Source organism: Sebastes fasciatus, chromosome 23 (genome assembly GCF_043250625.1).
Source record: "Sebastes fasciatus isolate fSebFas1 chromosome 23, fSebFas1.pri, whole genome shotgun sequence".
Taxonomy (NCBI): Eukaryota; Metazoa; Chordata; class Actinopteri; order Perciformes; family Sebastidae; genus Sebastes; species Sebastes fasciatus.
Window position 1 is genome coordinate 14,160,390 of NC_133817.1, and position 12,315 is coordinate 14,172,704.

Here is a 12,315-nt window from a genome sequence, read left to right on the forward strand (position 1 = left end):
TAGTGTATCATTCCACCAACACACGCAGATTTTATTTGTCTCGACAGTCAGAAAAGGCGTACATATTTCATGTTTGAGTGAATATGGAGGACACACACACACACACACACTGGACAACCAGTATTTAGGGCAACACATACCAGTGGCACAAGACACGTCTCTCTCCTACATCCCGACATCAACTCTCCAGAAAAACAGCAATTTAATCACAGCGTGTTGCACTTTAGCACCTTGAAATTCCTCATTAACACAAATTCTCACCATTCGTTCATCAAACAAAAAGATGCCTCTCAACTTAATGCTGAAATTTGTACTGAAAAGGAAAAATAAAGTGGAAAAGCAGCAGGAACAGTAATGATTGGCAACACATGACGCACATGTCAATTTCCGCTCCGGTATTTTCAAAATAAACTTCTGTCTTCACAGGAAACTTGGTTGGGTTTAGGCAACAAAAGTACTTGCAGTAGTCCGGTTTAGGAAAAGATTGTTTTTTCGGTTAAAATAACACCGGAAATGCGTTATTTAAGTACGGAAGTTACGTGACAAATAAATCAACATTGACTTCTGGTTTCATGTGGGACACAAACACCGGTCTCCTGAGCGATAGTCCGTTGTTTTTTGACTCGCCCATCCACCCCGACCGTCTCCCTACAAGGCATTTGTCGCTCTTTATTGTTCCTGGTTCACAATTACTAATTATTATTAATTTTGTGGGATATATACGAATTACAGTGCATTATTTTTGGTAGGTATAGCTACAAACGGTGTATGAGAACAGCCTGAATCGTTAGTTTAAATCGGTCCCTAGCCTTTACAAACACACGAGTGGCCGAAGAGTAAAAGACAACGGAAAAGAAGGCAATGTGATAAACAAAATCAGTTCAGATGTGTGGAGACCGTCTATCAAATAAGTGATTATTTGGTGATGCCACATAGAGTAAAGGCTTGAGTGCAGTTATCATGATTATGTGTGAAAACCACCCAAGATGATATGAAGATGTAGAGACACGCAAAACACACTCATAGCAGCTATGGCCAGGGGGAAAGGAGATATGACACCAGCACACACTTGACTCCTATATTTATTTTGGTAGCATGAGAAAAGGTGAGTAAATGAAGGTGAGAAAAGTAAAAGTAATCTCAACTGCCTTGAGATCAGAAGAGCAATTACTCCCAGTCGCGCCTCAATTGGATCATGAGGTTGTGCAGAGTTTCCACTTGTTGATATTTGATACCATTATCTGGAATGAATTCAACACAACAGGATGTGACATCGCAGAAATCTCTTTCATTACTGTCTGAGAAGTTTTATGGATAGGTAGAATAGGGTTAGAAGAAAGTCACTTTCTCTGGGAACAAATCTGGCGTGGAGGGGAATCTCAATCAGCTGATTAGAACATCTTGGGGAGGCGTCCAACTTGTCGCAAGGACAGGGGTCGCAGACATGATGACAGAAAAGAAGGGGGGAAGAAGAAGGAAGGAAGGAAGGATGAGGAGATGGAGATTAAGATACCTCAGAGTTTTCCGTAAACGAAACAGGACGTGTATCAAGTGGCACAAGAGTGCAAAAAAAAAAAGAAAAAGAAAAGAAAAATCAATTTCTACGCTGTGAGCTTTTGCCACAGGGGCCGTGACTTCGATACAAACACGCTCACATACACGGTGTCACGGCGTCTCAGTACGTCACGGTGTGTGTGTGTGTCTCGGGCTGACAGGTGCCACACAGCGTTGATGCAAACAGGCATCAGACGAGCCCTCGGATCTCCTGCCAGGGCCGCGGCGCTCTCCTCTCATCGCATGCACGCCAATCCGCCTAATGAGCGAGAAGACACGCATCTGCAGCCATGAGATCCATAGGTGCACGCGATGTGACACACAGACACACACATGCCCACTCTCACACCCCAAGTGTTTCTTCCCCCCTCTCTCTCTCTCTCTCTCGACACGTTTACACACACACACACACAGATAAACTCTGATTCATCTCCGGTGTGCGTGCACACACATACACACACACACACACACACACATGAACACGATAATGAATCCCGGTCTGACCACCCACACTGGATCAGCAGGGAGAATAGATTCCAATCAGCAGGACTAATGCGGGGGAGAAAGACAGTAGCACATTTGTCTCCACACAACCCACTATTAATATGCTTAATAAAGTGGAGCCAGAGATGAGAGGGAGGGTGGAGTGATGGAGGGTTGAAGGAAAGGAAAGGAAGAAGAGAGTAAGGAAGCAAATATGACAAAATACGTAGAGAAGAAGGAAGCTAAAAAACAAACCAAGAAGAAGGAAAAAAGAGGAAGACGGAAGAGTGAAAAAGGGGTGAAGGTTGCGGAGAAAAGTCTACCGCAATTAAAGAAGAAGATGAAGATGACACATCTCTCCTTCAGCATCAGTAAAAAGCCACAAGGACGCCAGCCTTGTCTAGACAAAGTCCCTTAATCAAGTTACCGGTCCTTCCTCCACACAACAAGATAGAAATCCAGGGCGTGCCTCCTTCCACACACACCATTATACACACACACACTCGGATACACATCGCCATGGCAACGCTGACAGTGCCGGCCAGCCGGAGTGGCATCAGCGTGGCAGCCCGTCCTTGGAGATAGAGAGAGGGAGAGAACGGGAGTGTGGGAGGGAGAGAAGGAGCACCACCAACACCAGCCTGGCTTTGCTACTTTGCTAACTCCACCCATGCAGACCCCACCCTCCACCACCTGCCTGAGAGCTGGAAGAGATCAAACAGACACCACATCCTATAAGACAGAGTGATGCAGTATAGAGGACAGTTTAGATGTATTTAATTTATATATAAAAGCATGCACAAGCAAAAAAGACAGAAGAGGAAGGAAGGAGAGAAAGAAAGAGGCCATGCATAGCTACAGAAAGAGAGCAAAAGACAGACTGATAAATCACACTAGGAACAAGCCCCTCCTCCTCCTCCGACACCCCGACCCACCAACGTCCTTTCATCATTATAACTGTTGCTTGTAAAAATAACTGAGTGCATTTGGCCATTATGGCAATGACAAAAACGTCTGCACAGTCAGAGGCCTCAGAGGCCTGTCACTCTGCACATTTATAGTCCAACTTCTGTGGACTGACTCGCTGTGTAAGGACATCAAAGTCATGTGACCGAGCCCGCTGCATTTAGCAAACCCAGTGTGACGATCACTACTGAAATTGATTTTGAATGCTCAATCAATGCCTAGGAGGCTGTTAGCTCATGCCAGTGTTTAAGGAAATTGTTTAACTGTTTTTGATGCCTGCTGTATTCGTGTGTTGTTTAATGTAGCATGTAACATGTGAAATTATGTAATTTTTATTTATAGCGTCATGTTAAGCAGCCTGAGAGATCAATGAGGTAGTGTTGCTATACTACACTCTAAGAAAAAAATACTGGCAGCTCATTACCTGGACTTAATCACGTAGTTAAAAAAATTGATATTTTGTAATAATTAACAATATGCCCATAGTAAAAAAAAGAAAAAAACATTTTCTATTATTTAATAGTGTATATATAGTAAAAAAAAAAAAAACATTTTTTATTATTTAATGGTGTACCTATAAAACACTTTTTTATTTAATGGTGTACCTAAAGTAAACAAAAAAGATACATTTTCTATTATTTAATGGTATATTTATAGTAAAAAGCAAAACATTTTAAATTATTTAATTGTGTATCTACAAAAAAGGTAAATTTTCTATTACTTAATGGTGTATTTATAGTAAAAAAAAAAAAACATTTTATAGTATTTAATGGTGTACCTACAGTATAAAAACTGCAAATGTTAAACAAATCTGTAACATAACAATCATAAAATGTACTGGCAGCTCATTACCCAGACTTTGGAAAGTTACCTAGACTAAAAAAAGAAGAAATTATTTTTTTTTTCAATACTCCCTAAAGCTTGGTCTGACATAGCGTTTCTTTGGATGGATCTAAATTTCCTTAGGATTATGTTATCAGATCACATCACTTTTAATTTGATTAATATTCGCTCGTTTGTCTCATCACAAGCTTCCCATCATGTTGTTTCCATGTTCTGAAGCCCTGTGTGTTTGTCCTCTTATTGCTACCCTCCATACTACGTGTGTGCATGTTTGGTATGAGTGTATGTCTGCAAGGAAGGACATGACCTGGACTGTATGCTTTTGTGTGTATCAAGACATGTCTGCATCCTTATGTGTGTGTGTGTGTGTGTCTCAGTCTGTCCCTGCTTTGCACTCATTAGTGTCCTATAATGAGAGGCTAACCTAGAGGATGTGTTTGTGTTTGTGTGCATGTGCGTGTGCATGTGCGCGTGGAAAAGAGCTCTGGATTGTGTAAACAGTCATCCACCCATACATTAGTCAATGTATCTCTTCCGAGGAAGCCTGCTTGTTTTCAATGTGTGTGAAAAAACACTTCTCCCATGTAGATTTGGATCAGTGTTGTTCCAAGATACTGATGCAAAAGCCATTACCTGATGCTCACATTCATTTTACAGTAATGTTTGTTGCACATTTGACACTGAAAGGTCATAATGGACACAACTCCAATTATTTGCCTCTTGATGACTCAAATTTGTTTAAGACTGGCCACATTCGGAAATAGCGTTCTTTATTGTACCGGATTTAATTACTGGAAGCCAAATCTAGTTTGACTGGTGGCCTGTCCGGTGTGTTTCTCCTGCTTTATGTCGAGTGGCTGGCAGAGGCTCCATGGAGGGTGGGGAGGACAATTATCCCTATGCAGTTATAGCCCTGTATGTGATTAACTTTAGACCAGCTTGATGTGAGAGGAGTGTAATCCTACCACATAGTGCCAGCAGTAAAGGGAGGCAAGGGGAGAATGACATAGCAAAAAGAAGCAATCAGAGAAACCTAAATGATGCTAGTCTGATCACCTTCAACAAATACTGGAAAGGTGCCCTTGTACCTCACTCGTCTCGGAGGGGGTGATCAGTAAGTGACATTGTATGATGCATGTAAATATGTACAGTAGTCCTCTTTCCTTTGCAACTACTGAAATAACAGCTGAGGTTAATGAGAGTGTCATTAGATGTTTCACATATTTCACTGAATGATAGGGGTGGGGGAAAAAATGTATACAGCGTAGTATGGTGATATTTTGCTTGGCAATATTGTATCAATACAAGGACGTCAAGTATCAAGCTTTTATTATATAAACTATTAACCTCTAAACAATCTGACGGGCCCGTTCGCTATTCTGTCTTTCAGATATTGTAACAGGCTCAGTCTTAAGGAATCGGTTGGCACCGACCGTGTCATGTTAGCTGAAAGAACGCTTAATAATGCTACAAAGTTACGCTAAATTTTGGCGAGGAAAAACTGGCATGGCCATCTTCAAATAGGGGTCCCTTGACCTCTCACCTCAAGATATGAAAACTGTATCTTACTAGATAAAACAGATGATTTAGATCAACATTGCAGTTGAAAAAGGGTAATAAATCGCAATATATCTTATCGCAATACTCAGCTATATTGCAAAATGTTTAAAATCACAATAAGATGGTATCGTGACTTAAGTTTTGTGATAATATCAGATCGTGGGTCCTCTGGTGATTCCCACCCCCTAAAGGAAATGTTGGGAACCATTAAAGTCATTATGGATCATCCTCTGGGCACCACGGATATCTGCACCAAATGTCATGGCAATCTATCCAACAGCATGTCTTGACTCAACAGTCAAGACATTTCACTAAAAACAAAAAATCTATAACGATGGCGTTAAGAGGAAAAGTCAGGGGATCACTAAAGTCAATAGGATTAATCCTCTGGGGACCATGAATGTTTGTAACGATTGTCATTGCAATCCATCAATCTGGACCAAGGCAGTGGACTGACAGACAGACCAGCAACTAACCATTAAAAATTTTAAGGCACAACACTATGTTTACATGATGAAACTTACGTATGTTAAGACGTAATGACAAAAGCAAAGCATGAATGTAAGTGTGTGATAAACAAGCCAAAATAACCTGAGAAAAGCTCCATGCAAGTGCAAAGCACCCTCAAAAAGACCTATCATTAGTACTGTCCCGAGAGGTCAGCAGGGTTAGCAGTGAACGGGAGGGAAAGGAGCAGCTGGTGACCAGAGTAAAGAGGGGGCTAAAGTGTGCCGGCCACTGGGTTGTTGGCATCTGGGCTATATATAGACTAGAAATGGCCTCGTGTGGAACTGTCTACACTACGGCCAGCGCTGGGAGGCTGAGCTCTGCATCACGGGAACGCACTGTAGATACTGGACATAGTGATGACAGGGATAAAGAGAGACAGAGAGCAGGGTGGGAGGTGGGAGGTGGGTGGTTGCTATGTATTACTATTTATAAAAAGGAGGATGTGTGGATGATATGAGAGACAATTTTTCTATGATGCATGTGTTTCAACTTACAGCCTTCGTATATATCCGTAGGGATGTGGACGGCGGTGGTGTTGTACGAGACGAGTCGTTTGAAGTCGGGGTCTATCTCAAAATCGTCTGGAAGATACCGGTTCTTCCTTCCCTTTCCGTCCATTGTCTCATTAAGCTGCACAAAAGGGGGAAAAAACAGCAGTTTCAGAGGGGTCGGTTTGTAAAAATACTGTATATGCAGATTCTTGTTACTGTGAATGACAAGGTGTCAATGTTGGTATTCACTGAAATGTCACTACTGACAGATAAAGATTGAGAAACTGAAAAAGTTTCAGGCAGTGAAACATAAACCCGGGCATTCGGAGAGGAAGAGAGGAGAGGGGTTGTCAGTCAAATACAGAGTGACATCAGTGTGCTGTGGGTGCGTGGTTCGTTCCCATTGGGACAGTGGAGGGGAATTAGATGCTGATCCCTGTTTATGAGAGCAGACAGATGACGTCTGAGGCCAGGGGACGGCATTCGATGTCTCACGCATACTCATGCGTATTCAGTATGGGGGCCCAAATACATGCTCAGGTCGTTGCATAAAAACACCCTGCTTATACATGCATGCCTTTGCAAAGTATGGATATAACATCAATAATACAGTGACTTCTTTTCACAGATTCTTAAAGGCTATCAATAAAATCTGCTATCAGGTTTTGTTGCCATGGTAATATTCTCTGGAGGGCTGGATATGGGTTGTTTGCTTGGGGGTGTTTTGAGAATTTGCATCTCTAATTGCACTGAACGGAATATCTAAATATTTGGGATCAGGTTGTACTTACGTCATCTTTGGCATTGTAGTAAACGATTTTGTCGACCTGCAAAAGAGATTGAGAGAGAAACAGGAAAAAGATGAGCAATGAATCACAATACACATCTTTGAAAAGCAGCTTAATGCCAGGCTGGAAAAAAAGCATCTTCTAGCCCTCTCTGCTTGAAGATTTTTACAACTGGACATCTGAAATACTCTGTTCAGCCTGCTGCCCCTACGACCCGGCTCCGAATAAACAAATATGCTCAAATCATAACATGGCAAACTGACCACAACCAGCATCAATGACAAGTGTGGTTGGGTGCTTTGTTGCACCTGTACCAACAGTGATGTCATAGTGTACCGATGTACCCTGAAGTACACTTTTACATCATTACAGCAAAATGAGAAGTGGTGGCCTAAAGGTTAGAGGAGCGAGCTTGTGACCGGGAGGTCGTCGTTTCAATCCCCGGAGGATAAATCTCACTCCCTCATTACCACACACTAAGGTGCCCTTAAGCACCTGCTGCGGCCAGCAGATAAGACTGGTACTTGGCAGCTTCCAGGTGTGAATGTGTGTAGCTGGGCAAATGTGATCAGGGTGTTTCTGCAAAAGAGAGTCTTCCTCTCATTTGAAAATTCCCTGAATAAATAAAGGTTTAAAAAGAAGAAGATTTTGAGCTGCTGTTAAATTGCTCTTTAAACCACAACTAAGTGTACAAGTCTCGAAATGGGTGTCATAATCTTTCCACCCTGATCAAAGATTCTATTCTCCCGTACTTAATTCCCCTTGTTAGGAATAAAGGAGACTAATGCTGCGTTCCGACCTTACAAATTTTCCTGCTATAAAAAGTACAATGGAACGCCGCTCAAAGTCAAAAGTTCATACTTGTTAACTCGGAACATTTACCCCGACTTCACAGTTGTCTGACGTCACACAACAATGTAAGGACACACTGGAATGGTAAACCACCAACTAAAAAGCAACGTAAAGTACATTTGCCTGTATTTAATTAAAAATAATAGATACTATCATATAGTAAAACTTGTTCTGCATGGAAATTGATGTCAAAATATGTCACCTATGTTATTAGGTTAGGTAGTAGTAGTTAACAATCTCTGAAAGGAATCAGTATTATATATTATATATATTATATTAGGGGAAATGTTAAAATGCCCCCAAAAATGTGCTGGCTGCACTGCTTAAAGGTCACATATTGTAAAAAGTGAGATTGTCATGTCTGTTATAGTATAAAGAAGGTTTAAGTGCTATATAAATACTGTGGAAGTATTGAAACGTTCAATATACAGAGAAATACCCACAGCCCGTGTTCAGAAATTGTGCTTTTGAAACAAGCCGTCAAGATTTCTGTCCATTTGTGATGTCATAAAATATACAATATTTAGACCATCACACGGTTTTAAATGTAAATATTCTAAATGTGTCCCAGTTTATTTCTGGTTGCAGTGTATGTGAATGACATCAGCTAACAGGAAGTAAACATGGACCCAAACAGTTGCCTAGCAACGCAATTCCGTTGCAATTCCGTTGAAATGAGCTAAAACGGAGCGTGTCAGACAGAGGGTGAATACAGGCATATTCAGGCAGACAGTATGAGGAAAAATAAAAAAAATGTTTAACATCACAGCACGCAAACATGTTCTAGTAGAAACACAAAATACAAGTATGAACCTGACAATGAGCACGATATGGGACCTTTAAGAGTTCAAATGTGTTTACAAAGAAAAATCAGTTTCTCACGGTCAACCATGGTTGTTTATGTTTCTGGAACGCTTGGAGGTCGGATGTTTGAAATTTAAACTGGGAAACTTCCGACCTCCGAGGTTGTCTGGAACGCGGCATAAAGGTCCCACTAGAAGCCAATATTCAAGTTTACTCATTGCATTCGTGGAAAACAAACAAAACTGATGGACAGACTGACTGACTGTTGCTAAAGATACTCCTTTAAAACTGGCTGTAATTTAATCTCAAACAATAACATGAAGTAAGTTAAACTATCATACTTGTTTTTTGTTTGTTTTTGTCACATCTGTGACTGTGGATATCATTTGAATCTTGCCATATTTCCTTGCAGGGCAGAAGTGTGGCGTTTGACACTGAGAATCAGTGAAGCAAGTGGTGTTGTTTTGCTCTCACACGGCTGGGCTTCCTGTCAGTGCACAGGCTAGCATGGGCGTTAACGAGCCAACCTGGCTGCTGACATAAGGATGCCCCGGAGCCACAGAGCTGGTTCAATTTCCATTTTTGTTTATGTAGCGCCAAATCATAACAGAAGTGTATCTCAGGGCACTTTTCATACATAGCAGGTCTAGACTGTACTCTGAGTATTGACTGACTCCCACCACCTGCCCACCACTTCCTGTCATTGCTCCTGTAACTTTTAGTTTAAACAGTTTGCAATTAGCGCACAAAACAAGCAGTTACACTGTGTAAACTGTGCCAAACGCTATAGCATCTGCTCTCGGTTATGCTGTTTTCACCGTTAATGAGTTATGTCAGGAGACGTGCAAGTTAAACTATATGTGCAAAGAGTAGGTGTATAATATGCATATACACCATCAACAATATTCACACTGATAACAGGAGACTGTCCCATGATGTTCTCTGGCAGGTCATCTTACAGCAGACAATGTGCACCTTTAAGAGGTGACAATAACACTACGGTCACACCACCGACGCACCCCTCAGGGGAAGCTACTGTGCGCAACAACACTTCATGTGCGAGAGATGGAGAAAGGCACATAGGGAGAGGAAAGGTTGAGAAATAAATGGCATAAATGTGTGGCATGTTGTGGTGGGTGTGATGTGTACTGCCAAATCAGAGGGTGTGCGATCTGTATCTCGTCTGGATGAGAAGATGCTTGTTAACGTATTGCGATCCTGCCAGGTGTAACTGCAGTTCAGGTCTACATTTGTAGAAACCCTAATGACTCATTCAATATGCCATCCACTCGCTGAAAACAGTTATGGTGCCTTTTCCGTCGTATTCACAGCGTCTGCAAACACTATTCTGTGTAAATGGAGTCGTAAAAGATGACCTTTTTTTTCCCTTACGGGTTGTAAAGTATCACATTTAATGATCTGCAATGTTTGTTTTTAAAAGTGCCACCTCCAAACCCACTCTTACATAAAAATGAGACCAAAAATCTGAATGCAACAGACAACAAGAGCTAATATAAAAACAGAATTAAATACAATGTAATCAAATTGACCTGTTTAGAGAAGCTGGATACAGCTTGTATTTTAATGACAGATGTAAACAGGGCCAAAGTCACTGTGTTACACTGAACAGACACACAGCAGTCACAGCTTCTAAGTGTTTAAAGTCAGCAGGGAGAAGTGCCCAGTAGTGTTGGCCCAGTTATCAAAGGTGACAGAGAACAGACGCATGCGCATAAACACTGCTCTACTTGGTATTTCAAATACTCAGAATTTACTATGATACAAATGAAAACAATATGTGTAAATGTTTGAGTAAGCCTACTTTGTTGTACATCAAACTACTGTATCTTCAAGTATTGTTTTAGCTTCATATACAGTATTCTAAGTGAAATGGAAACTGAAATGAATATTTTTAGCATGCATTATTGTGAATTTCTTTCAGATCTGTGTTCAAAATGTGTCAAAGTCATCCGACTGTATATAAGAACGTAGAACGTAGTCACCGAGATGTCACCCATTGGTTTGTGGATTGCTGTTTTGAAGCCTTGAGCTCGGCATTTTGACCATTGCCATCTTGGTTTCTTGAAACCAGAAGTGACACGCGAAGGTGGAGCAACCGAACACTGAAAAATACATTTTTAGGCGACCAAAATGCATGGATGGATCATAAGAACTGGATACCAGAACCCAAGATGGCACCTATTCATTCCAATGAGAATTGCTTGCCTGGCGCACACACAAAAAAGAGTTTTCTAGCAACCGGGTTTACTTCCTGGGTATGTGGCCCACTGAATATGCGGAGCTGTGTTTCTCCCGCTGGCCCCGCCCACGACTTCCCGCTCGGCCCATAGACTTTAAATAGCAATGACGTCACCGATTTTTAAATCGCTTTTCTCGGCGAAAGTAACGTTTTACAAATATAAAACCTCCAGACCGAACAACGCCGTGGTAGCGCCCTGTCAATCACAAGGTAGCCACGCCCTAAAGCATCCCCTGCTTTATGGTCTATTTGACTCTAAATGGGACCATAATTTACTAAATGAACATCATGCTGTATTGAAGAAGACTTGAAACTAGCGATTGAGACCATAAACTCATGTTTACAATGTTTACTGAGGTAATAAATCAAGTGAGAAGTAGGCTCATTTTCTCATAGACTTCTATACAATCAGACTTCTTTTTGTGACCAGAGGAGTCGCCCCCTGCTGGCTGTTAGAAAGAATGCAAGTTTAGGGCACTTCAGCATTGGCTTCACTTTTCAGACCGGGAGGTTGCCGCCTTGGTTGAAGCCAAGGTGGCGTCAGTATTATTTATAATGTTTTCTTAGAGGCTTGTATTGCATATTGAATCTGGAATATAATGGCTAGCATAAAATCAGGCAGCTTGTATGATTTTGTGTGCACAGTGCACATACAAGGCCATCACATTCTCTTTCTGACATAACAATGACGATGATAGAGCTGTGCGGTGATGAGATTCTTTATCTGTCAACCGTAGAGGCGACAGACTCTGCAAAGCTCTTCAAAATAATACAAATCTCCGAAGCCACTACAGGCCTCAGTGCGTATTACTCAGTCACAACACTAACAGGTTCATACAGAGGACATGTCAGTATGAATTCACTACATTTGTGCAGAGCGCTGAGCAAAAACAACCTACTATGGGCATATCTATAGCAAAACTACACAGATACTGAGGTATTTAATTGCAGAAATCCCCAAAACATTAACCAAAATATTAATTAACGTTCGCTAGCCAAGCATCCGGGGCCAAAGGAATATCAAAGTCAGTGAGTAACATAGCAGATAAATAAACGAATAAATCCCCAGAGAGGATTCCCTCTTTTTCTCAGCATGCAAGAAGTTGAATCATGGGAACTTTTAATGGAAAAGAATCATTTAGGATTGGCAAACAACTCTGAAGAGGTTTTTTTTTAAGTTAATATGCTAAATGGCGAAGTTGAA

The 12,315-nt window shown here is 41.3% G+C and overlaps 1 protein-coding gene across 3 annotated transcripts in view; it reads right to left on the bottom strand.

Moving 5' to 3' along the window:
* cacna2d1a (calcium channel, voltage-dependent, alpha 2/delta subunit 1a) overlaps positions 1-12,315 on the bottom strand; it is a 103,826-nt gene that overhangs the window by 50,840 nt on the left and 40,671 nt on the right. For all 3 annotated transcript variants that reach the window (XM_074625378.1, XM_074625379.1, XM_074625380.1), the window contains exons 5-6: positions 7,199-7,234; positions 6,411-6,546 (exon numbers count right to left, since the gene is read on the bottom strand). In XM_074625378.1, the coding sequence (XP_074481479.1) occupies positions 6,411-6,546; positions 7,199-7,234 (172 nt within the window). The remainder of the gene's footprint in view (positions 1-6,410; positions 6,547-7,198; positions 7,235-12,315) is intronic.